At 43.2% G+C, this 10,854-nt stretch overlaps 1 protein-coding gene across 4 annotated transcripts; it reads left to right on the top strand.

Moving 5' to 3' along the window:
• Positions 1-29: 29 nt before the first annotated feature.
• ints13 (integrator complex subunit 13) lies at positions 30-6,465 on the top strand. Of its 4 annotated transcripts, none has more exons than XM_040173735.2 (18): positions 91-572; positions 810-1,060; positions 1,309-1,383; positions 1,546-1,748; positions 1,962-2,042; positions 2,122-2,212; positions 2,313-2,441; positions 2,772-2,795; positions 3,756-3,840; positions 4,092-4,184; positions 4,401-4,490; positions 4,593-4,771; positions 4,866-5,030; positions 5,127-5,281; positions 5,367-5,597; positions 5,735-5,865; positions 6,014-6,149; positions 6,236-6,465. In XM_040173735.2, the coding sequence occupies exons 2-18, from the start codon at positions 836-838 to the stop codon at positions 6,270-6,272; spliced, it is 2,130 nt and encodes a 709-aa protein (XP_040029669.1). In that variant the 5' UTR covers positions 91-572; positions 810-835; the 3' UTR covers positions 6,273-6,465. The 4 variants fall into 4 exon arrangements, with proteins under 4 accessions (XP_040029670.1, XP_040029669.1, XP_077957988.1 ...); XM_078101862.1 differs by having other exon boundaries at positions 4,401-4,499; XM_040173736.2 differs by lacking the exon at positions 2,772-2,795 and having other exon boundaries at positions 30-572.
• Positions 6,466-10,854: the final 4,389 nt, after the last annotated feature.

The following is a 10,854-nucleotide window of genomic DNA, read 5'->3' as shown; positions in this document are numbered from 1 at the left end:
GCGGCCAAAACGGCGACTGAACCCGTTGCAGACTCACAAATACTAAATGCAAAGTGTTGGGTTGGGAACCTTTCAACAGTGCGACCCATCATTCAGGGGAAGGAAAAGGGCGACGGAACACTAATAGAGCCAACGTTACATCCGCCAATAACAAGTTGCTAGCTTGTCACGATTCAAAGCGTATTGTTTATTCTAACTAGTTATTCCAAGTGTCTACATGTTTACTAAATAGTCACTTGCAGGTACATTACATGGGAAAACATTCAGTTTAGACACAAACGGCCCAGTGGGTGAATGTGTACGTCCGTGGTAATACACGCGAATCCGGAAACAAATGATTCCGGCTAGTTGTAGCTAAGAGGCTAACGCGATGCTTAGCGAAATGCTCCTTTAGCCAGCAGTCATGTTAGCCTGCTGACGATTTGGAGTTATCGGCAAATAACATATTCGGTGACTGGTTGGGTCTCAGTTTGGTAGTCAAAACTCGACCCAGAACGAGCACCCTCGACTTTTAACCGGTTCAGATCGTTTTCTGACCGGGAAAAACGTTCCGCAGACGAGGTTTTCACCAGGTGAGTTGACGCTGCTAAGATTTGTTGTCAACAGAGACTGTCCCGTCCACCACCAGCAACCGTTAAATAATCCTATTTATATCGTGGTAAAACGAAGAGACATATACGTTGCTTAATGTTTAAATTTGACAGTTGTTAAACAGAGATTACTTAACATACATACATTATACTGCACAACAAAGGCTTTGTTTTGTTTTGATTTGGGTTTGTGAATGCCTCGACCTGCTGTCCCTACAGCTCGGTGCACGCTGGAGTTCGCCAAAATGAAGATGTTCTCGGTGTCTCACAAGACGGTCTTTGTGGTGGACCACTGTCCCTACATGGCAGAGTCAAGTCGTCAGCAGGTGGAGTGTGACGTGCTGACGAAGAGTCGGGCTCAGGGGGTCATTCCTTTGGCCCCCGTGTCCAAGTCCCTGTGGACCTGTGCCGTGGAGTGCTCCATGGAGTACTGCCGGATCCTCTACGATGTGTATCCGCTGCACAAACTGGTCAGCTTCTCTTTTGATTTGATTTTTATCTCTTGCTGAAATACTTTTGGCAGTTTCTCCAACGTCTGGTTTCAATTTTCGAGATATAACGTTTGCTGTAAATGAGTGTGAATTTTGGTATTATTGAAGCTATTGTTGAAGCTGATGACGACCTAACGAGCGAGCTTTAATCAATGTGGTTACTAGTTGCAGTGCACCTGTTACTTTAACATCAAATCAACCTCTTCTGACTCCTTTTGGTTTTACAGATCAACTACATTGTGAGTGATTCAGAGTTCCACATCTTGAATAGCTGGAGGCACGAAGACCAGAGTACTCATGAGGTAATCCACTGCTTACAAAACTCGGTGAAGCAGTGACAATTCTAACCGATGTATAATACAAATGTTAGCCTACAAAAGGTCCTGGTGTTGCCACGGCGTCCACATTTTTGCAGTTGTTCATCAGAACCGCGATATGAGTATCCCGTTTGTCCTCTCTGGCAGCTCATGTCGGCTCTTGCGGCTGTCGGGCCGCCGAACCCACGCGAGGACCCCGAGTGCTGCAGCATCCTGCACGGGCTGGTCGCTGCGGTGGAGTCGTTGTGCAAGATCACAGAGCTGCAGCACGAGAGGCGCACCTCTCTGATGGACACGGCGGAGAGAGTCGCCAATAGGGGTCGTATAATATGCTTAACCAATACTAAAAGGTAAACCCTGATCAACAAGTGTTGATACTTCTGTTTCCCTCTCAGCCACTCTGCCAGTTCTGTTTTTTACTTTACATGTATTGTATGTGTACATGTATGGGCTTATCTTGTGGTCGTCATCTACCCCCTTTTGTTTGTACGCGCTAAAGAAGCTTTTGTTATATTGTTTCAGAGAATTCAAATGCAGGGCTCTCTCTCTGTTCTATCATACAGTGACACCCATGTCCGGATGTTGGAAGACTGCATCCAGGAAACTATTTTAGAACAGAACAAGCTGGCAGCAGGCTCGGACAGGTCAGTGTCCCATGGTAGCGATTGAAATTACTCCGAGCCGTGTTTTCTGGTAGCAAAGTCATTTTTTGTTTGTTTTTAGGCTGATGGCCATCCAGCAGTGTGACCTGGTCCTCGTTCACATCCACCCACAGGGAGAGGACACACTGGTGTCTGACCGGCCGAAGAAAGAGGTGGGTGCTAACGAAGACGCGCGGCCGCTTAGAAACACTGCGCACCATAATGTCACAGCTGTTAGTTCTCACCGGCACACTTCCTCTCTGGTCGTATCAGATCTCCCCTCTGCTCACCAGCGAAGTTCACAGCGTCCGTGCCGGGCGGCACCTTTCCACCAAACTCAACATTCTGGTCCAGCAACATTTTGACTTGGCCTCCACCACCATAACAAACATCCCTATGAAGGTAAGAGGCTTCTTGCCCTTTGTTTTGTCCAAAATTAAATCTCACATCCACTTTAAATGTTTAATTTCTTTCGCTAGTAGACCAATGTTGTCATGTCAAGAATGCAAAACACTCCCTCTTTTCTTGCTTTTAATTAATTAATTTTTTTATTTTGTTCTCATACAGCCGTCACACTACTTCTTTTGCTTGCTTAATCTTTGTGTATGAGCCCTTCCTCACCGATAACTACTCATGAAACTTTACAGTCTCATCTTTTTGTTTATCTCATTTGCATGTTGATTTGACTGTGAATCTGCTGCTGGTTTCATGCTGTATTTTCTGTTTTGCTAGCCCACATTAAATGTTTGCGACCAGGTTAGTACTCTTATCACACACACATCAAAGTGAGGAAGGGTCAGAGTTTACACCACGCAGTGTGCAGTACATGTTTGGAGTTCTACTGTTGCAACAGGCTTACGGTGTCTTTAATTTGTTTTGATGTGACAGTTGGGCCTTAATATTTGCCGATGAGGCTCCAGCAAAGGACAGGCAACTCTGGTCTCATGTGGACACCCAGGGAATGCAGGGGTTTGGCTTCTGCTGGAAAAGTGAAAGACTACTATTTTGGCTCCCATACGTTTTACGCTAATCTAAATTCTTCTTGGAGAATGAAAATCGTTTGGTGGTTTCAGCATTTCTGCTAACGGATGATAAAAACTGCAGCATATGAATGTTTCATTCGAGTAATTTAATGTCGGAACCTCTTTGACCAGCGTTGCCTCTTCTGAGTTGTCAAATACTGTCAGTGTCTGTCAGGTGTTTACACCTTAAAAGTTGCCTAAACTGTTCCCCTGGTCTGTTTCCCCCATCAGTTCCCAACCATTCCTTTAGTGTCATGTTGTGGTCCATTGTGCTGTCTGGATAACTTTTTTATTAACCTGACCTTTAGCTAGTCTTTAAAACTGTTATTTCCCATTTTAGAAAGTTTGCAAATTTAAAGCTTGTGATTAATTGACAAAAACAACATATGTTTGTTCCCATTTTCGGGCTTGGGCCTAAACGTATAGAGCGCTCTCTATCAGCGTTCAGGGGTCCATGATTTAGTCCATGAAGTATAGGCTCAGTATTGTGTGAACTTATGTGGAAATTTGCATTAAAGTGCTTAAGTCACCCAGAGAGCTTTTATTTTTTATTTTTTTTACTTTGGTTGTTTACATTATCATTTACCCTTTGGAACATGAAATCAGCAGTGTTCATTTGTGTGTATGACTTTGCACGTTGTGAGAGCTGGCTACATGCTGACCCGTATGTGTTATTGTGTCTGCGGATCGACAGGAAGAGCAGCACGCCAACACGTCGGCCAATTATGACGTTGAGCTCCTGCATCACCGAGATGCTCACCTGGAGTTTTTCAAAAGTGGTGAGAACTCGAGTTTAAAACAAATGAATGTATTAAGAATGAGGTTTTTGGATGTGTGGTAAGGAGACATCTTTCAAATAGTGCTCAGAGTAGCTTTCGTTGTTATTACATGCACTGGAGAAGGAAATCTTTTTGCAGATTCTTGGAGATCCTTCATGATTTATGCATGCATGTTATGTATGTTTGATACATAATCCGTCCAATCTATCAGGAGAAATGAACGTTTGGTGGGACATGTTTGTGTTGTGCAGGGGACTTGCACATGGCCGGCTCCAGCACTCGGGAAAATGGACTCAAGGAGACGATCACACTGAAATGGTGCACCCCACGAACAAACAGCATAGGTGGGTCAAGATGTTCTGTCCGTTCTTAGTTATTTTGAATTCCCCCTCCTGGCATTATATTAAGACAAAAAAGGTGGTATTTTACTTTAATGATTCATTGTTTCAAGGAACACTTCAACCCTGAACACATTATTTGTATTTTGCACAGAATAATTATTCATCCCTGCAATGCCTGATTATTATTATTATCTTTTTGTGTTTTTTTTCCCCCCTTAGAACTGCATTACTGTACAGGAGCGTACCGCATCTCCCCCACAGACGTGAACAGTCGTCCCTCATCCTGTTTAACAAACTTCCTCCTCAACGGTAAGCCGGGTAAACCCTCCCTCTTTTTTTCACCCATCTCTCAAACGACTGCCACTGATTGGTCCGTCGGTCGCTTACTGCTCCTTTTTGGATCGACCACAGGTCGGTCGGTGCTTCTGGAGCAGCCGAGGAAGTCGGGGTCAAAGGTCATCAGCCACATGCTCAGCAGCCACGGGGGAGAGATCTTCCTGCACGTGCTCAACAGCAACCGCTCCACCCTGGAGGACCCGCCCTCCATCAGCGAGGGCTGTGGAGGCCGAGTGACCGACTACCGCATCACTGTACGTTCAGCTCGCTCCACCCGGACGCACAACAAGAATCATTCAAAAGGGTGACTGTATTTAAAAAAAATAAAAAAATTGTGGTCTATTTCAGGATTTTGGCGAATTTATGAGGGAGAACCGGCTCACTCCTGTTTCAGAGTCTTCCCATGATCCTTCGGGGAAGCTACCAGTCGAACGGGCCAAAGCTCAGCTGGAACGCCACACTCGATACTGGCCGATGATCATCTCCCAGACCACCATCTTCAACATGCAGGCTGTGAGTGAGCAAATACGAGATAACCTGTTTCCAATGTTACTGAATTATTATCCTCCTTCACTCCTGTGTCTGTGTCTTCTTGTTTCCCTCCACTAGGTGGTTCCTTTGGCCAACCTGATAGTGAAAGAGACATTGTCCGAGGAGGACCTTCTGACCTGCCAGAAGACCGTTTACAACCTGGTGGACATGGAGAGGAAGAACGACCCTCTCCCCATTTCCACCGTGGGCTCCAGAGGCAAAGGCCCCAAGAGGTATTTATACTACATTCAAAATCGCAATTAGTGTAAGTTAAACACCGGGGTCACTGATGTATCGCTTTGTTGTTGTTGTTCTCAGGGATGAACAGTATCGTATAATGTGGAACGAGCTCGAGACATTAGTAAAAACTCACGCCGGGGCAACTAACCGACACCAGCAAGTGCTGGACTGCATCGTCGCCTGTCGCAGCAAACCCCCTGAGGAGGAGGAGAGGAAGAAGAGGGGGAGGAAGAGGGAAGAGAGGGAGGACAAAACCGAGAAGAATGGCACCAAGGAGACCGATGACAAAAGCTGGCAGGAGTCGGAGAGGTCAGCGCTGCTCAGATGTGAATAATGACCAGCATTTGGTAGCAAAAAGGAATCTGTAGCTTTTTGCGTGGGATATTGGTCCGTAAACTTGGTGCCCTTTCTCATGCTTCACTTACTTTTGTGTTTGGAACCGAAAGACTTAAAGGTTTGCTCGACAAAGAGGAGCAGGAGCCGGAGGTGATCAAGGATTCCCCAGACTCTCCAGAGCCGGCCAACAAGAAACCACGCCTGTGCACGGAAGAGGTTCAGCCTGCCGAGAGAGCAAAAGGTACCAACCGTAGTCTCTGTTTAGAAGAGAAATCACTGGCAAAACGACCAGTGAGCAAATGAAAGACAATTCCGGCAAATGCCACTCGATTGTTGTGGTTGTGTGTGATTTAATTTTGATCAACGGCTTTGTTTCGCTGTTTGTTCAGGTCCGGTCTCGCTCCTCACCATGTGGAGCAACCGCATCACCGTCGCCAATTCCAGGAAGCACCAGGAGTTTGTCGGAAGAGTGAGCTCCGTCAACAACAAGTTTGAGTTGTACCAGCAGCTCAAAGACGAAAACGGGTGCGTGAGAAAAATCAATCATACGGGTGTAATGTTCCTCCCGAGTTGAACGTGTTAATCAGACATCCCTTTTTCCCTCCTGACAGGATGGATGTTCACGAAAACGGTAAGGCCTCCAGATGAGGTTTCCACGGATCCGCTGCTCCAGCCCTGCCAAGAATAGAGATTTGACACGAACAAGGGTATCAAATAACATTGAACGCTTCAACGAGGAATTTCTACTGTTTGCTTTTTTTACTCCTGATTTTGTAGATATGCTGTTCACATATTGTGCGACACAATAAAAATTGTCAATAGAGAATTTGTTGGATATGAACGCACTGTGTTTTTATGTGTCATTCGTGGGTCAAAAAGTAATAGCGCATTTGAGTGAACTAGGATCACTAAATAACGAGATTCACGCTTAGTATCATTTTTACGTGTAAAACTGCACTGAAAACATTTTAGTCACTGAGCTTAATACGAATTGAAAATGTTCAACAGAAATAGAAACTTAGTAATCATGAACCTGATTCCTGTTTACCTCCTGGGTATGTTATAGATCATCAATTATTATTATTGCTGAGCACTTTAAAAGTTGGAAGAGACCATCCCGCCTGCAGGCCAAATGTTCCTGAACTAAAGTGACCTTTGCAGCTAATAGGTTGAGCAGAAATATGAAATATAAAATAACACAAATGTCTGTAAACAAAAAACACATGTAAAGGGTCCATTCCAGATGGATTTGTAGAAGAAAACTGTTGGAAATCCATTGTTGGACGTTAAAAACACTTGTAGCAACGCTTTGATTAATCACAGGTACTTTTGATACGGGTTACAATCAATTACATAAACATGATTGCGCACCGTAGACTCGCCACATAACGTGAGACGAGGAGAAAGACTCAGCATTTGACGAATGAAGGGTTTGGTGAGGCCGCTGAACAGCAGAGGGAGCACTCGAATGCTGTTAAGGTTTCGGAAGCTCTCGAGGGAGGACTCAATCCTTTGTTCTCGTCCCGGCCGGAAACGAGGACACGAATGAGTCAATTCGTTTAAATTCAAAAATCAAAAGTTATTTAATAACTGAACAACGTAATAGGGATTACAATTACAAAGTGAAATACTAAGCGAACAGTGGAATATTTCGCGAAATAGAGAATTCTCTGAGCAAGTCTAAAGTGACTTATCAACGCGGCTGCAGGAGAAGATCTAACAGTCTTTCCCCCGCCATGGCCCTTTGAAACCTCTTGAGGTGTGTCTTCCTTGGTGCATTTGAATGTCATTGGCCTCTTCTCCAAAGGGTCACCTCCTCCATTGTCCCTTCCACGTCGAGGTGTGAAGCTGCAGCTGTAACCTGAAACCTCACTGTACTATCTGTCCCTCACAAATGCACTCAATGTAGATACAGTTGGCTTTATGCCCCAATGAGTGAATTTAACAAAGCATACATGGTTTAAGTCTTCATCTTATAACTAGTACACTTTGATTACAACAACCCATCATTAATGATCACCGTTCATCACACTTCATCATAAGATCTAAAACAGTTCATGTGGTTCAATTCTCAAGACATTTGCCTCAGTCGGCTGCCTCGCATTAAGTTGTTCATTTATTACCTGACAGGAGAAAAAACTCCCAAAAAACCCTCTTTGGGGAAAAATTGGAAGAAATCCATAAAGAACGGCAATTGGCATCCGTCCCCAGGTTTTAACATCACATTGTGACAGAATGTTAATGTGTACAGTGTTTATATGATTTAAATGACTATGAATTGTGTTTGATTGAAATTGCATTCACTTCATCTAACATGTTAATGTAATAACTAATATCTAATAACACACAAACTATAATTCTATCACTAAACATCATTACACGTACTACAAATTCTATGACTAGGGGTGCACTTCTGGCTTAAATCCCTAACAATGCTCACCAACATTGGAAAAGGAACAGAACGTCACGCCAAGGCCTGCTGCTGTGTTGAAATGCATCCTTTGCTATGAATGATTTGCAATGACTAAAAACATAAATTAAAATACATTTCTTAAATAAGTCTTGCAAGGAGGCATCAGCATTGCATCTCCGACTGTTGCGTCACTGCCTCAAACCCTTCCGTGTTTTCAACAAAGATCTGTTTAGTCTCCTCCACGCCGTTGTTCTAAAGAAACGCCTCTGCATATCTGCTCCCGGAGTGTCTCATTGTCGCACTCATTTCAGTGCATGTCTCCGATTTTATTCTTTTTAGACAGTTTGAAGAGTTACTTCATGAAATTCCTTTAGCTCCTGTGTAACTTATTATCGACCTCTTATAGTTAAACCAAAGTTGAGGTAATAGCTTGTTAAGTTAGAAACTATTTCTTCTTTGGAGTGTGAATATGCAGTTGGAAGATAAACAGACTAACGGCACCACTATCGGTGCAGACTATCGGCACCACGAGATTGAGGCGCAGACGTCTTACTATCGTTTGACCCAAAACACAGTGTCTCTCTCCGTGTGAAAGAGCAAAGACATCATGTTGTCTACGTAATACTGATTCATGTGAAACGTTGCAGTTTTTCCAACAGTCTCCAAGACTATTTTGCACAGCGCTCAAATAAGGACGTCGGGAACGAAGGACTCTGATTCTGTCCGTCCGTCTGTGGTCAACGACACTTTCTGAGTCGGTGCATTTAGCCGAGACGTTGCACAAGGGTTAAAAGTCGTTTATAATGTCTCTATTAGTAGATAAGACGTGACACATCTGGAAAGAGCCAAGAGGGCATATTGTGGTTGATGGTGTTGGTGACTGCATTTTCTTTAATGTGGGGTTCAGTCATGGGACAACGTTTTAATCCTGTCAGAGGGGAATGAGATAGGAGGTTTTAGAGTGTCATGTTTGATTTGTTGGGTTGTAGACAACGTGACCTGTGAAAGAGGAAAAAACAACAATTCTGTAAAATGGTCAAATGACATCCTGTACTGTGTTTTGTACACTGCAGTGCACATTATGTTTGGCTTATTCCTCTCATGCTAAACATTACTCTGTATTGAGGACAAACTCAACCATGCATCGTTCCATTTTAAATAGGAAAACCGGTCATGCAAAGGCTAGTATTGAATTTTGTAACTGAAATCGCCGCCTTTTGGGTGTTTCGTTTACAGCATTTCTTAAAACAACATATCCATGCGGTAAAAATGCTGTACTTTTACAAGTTCTTTATAGCGCCACCAAAAAAGCAAAAAAAGAAACCCAATGAATGCTAACATAGCGAAGGAAAAAGAGTAAAGGATGTAATTCTGCTGCTTGGAAACGAGTAAAGTCCATTGACCATGTGCATATTCCAGTGACGTGGGTACATCACTTTGTCCCTTGACGTGCATATTGTTATTTGAAACAACTATCTATGCCAACTATACAAAAACACCACAGACAGCTGAGGGGAACTGCAGACACCAGAAATAATTTTCTGAAGGCTTTTCTCCTTTCACGTTATATTTAGCCACGCTTTCTATTCTTATTAAAACCAAAATATATAATTATGAAGCTTTAGTTTCTTATGTAACCCTGAACTGAAAAAAACATACAATTACTCTGCTATTGTTAGCGTGAAACTACGCTGATTTGCATTTATTAGGATTTCTTACTTTCTTTTTTTTCCAGCCGTAGGAGCCGTGTTGTTGCTGCATTGTTATTGAACACAAGAAGTAGAATGTGTGGCTGTGAATGTCATCGGCGTCATTACTTCTGCTCTTGTGAGCTGCCATGTATACAAGCCATGAAGCAATTAACCGGTTTTTGTTGTTTTGCAGAAAAATAAATTGCAGCACTAAACAAATGAATGTTGTCTCACTCGTTTTTCTTGTGAAAGACGTTATTTGAAAGCGGCCATGTTTAGTCTGTGGCTGGGCGGAGGTCTTCCGATTGGCTCGATCCGCGTGACGTCATTCGAAGCAGATTGATTGAGCAATTGATTGCAATTTAAAGTTGAAAGGCATTACCTTTAGCTTAGCTCACTCCTGTGATGACGCAATGTATTATAACAGCAATATCTATATATGATATAATATAATCGTGCGTACTTCAAATAGAGAGTTCCGAGATCTGTTTGAGATGGTGTTGGAAATGAGTCATTAGCAGCACCACAATGAGCTCCAACTGTGGTCAATAAGTAAGTTCAGAAAGCTCAGAGCCACCGAGCGCTGTGTTCATTCAAAGCCTGAACCACTGCTAGTATCAAACATACCCTTTATTCATTGTTTAATCTCGTGATGTTTATGTACCATGAATCTTCTCTTGTACTTGATGAGCACTTGTGTTGTGATCTGTAACGGAGCGGTTTATTAATAGCGACCCCATCATTGTATTAATACGAGATACCAAATGAAGAGCCAGAAAACAATCGCAGATGTTTTATTGTCGTGGTGTCTTTGTTTCCTGACCAGCACATGCATACCTGGTGTGGCTGAAAGAACACGCACAACTCGTGCATGTCTGCAACCAGAAAAGCCGCTGAGCTTCTACCAGCAGCCAGAAGCACAAACACACCCAAGTCTTTTACAGCGTCTAAGACAACTAAATAAAGCCATCTGGACTATCCAAGGGTTCTTAAGACAAACCCAGTTCATGTTCAAAATCTAATGTCATGTGTAACATTTCCAAAAACAATGGAATGTTTCACAGCACCAATTGTCGAAAAATATTTTAACACCAGGAAAATGGTCGAAAAGCTCAAGATTCCACAA

This window comes from Gasterosteus aculeatus, chromosome 4 (genome assembly GCF_964276395.1).
Source record: "Gasterosteus aculeatus chromosome 4, fGasAcu3.hap1.1, whole genome shotgun sequence".
Lineage (NCBI taxonomy): Eukaryota > Metazoa > Chordata > Actinopteri > Perciformes > Gasterosteidae > Gasterosteus > Gasterosteus aculeatus.
Note: the sequence above shows the minus strand (reverse complement) of the source record. Positions and strands in the feature narration are given on the sequence as shown.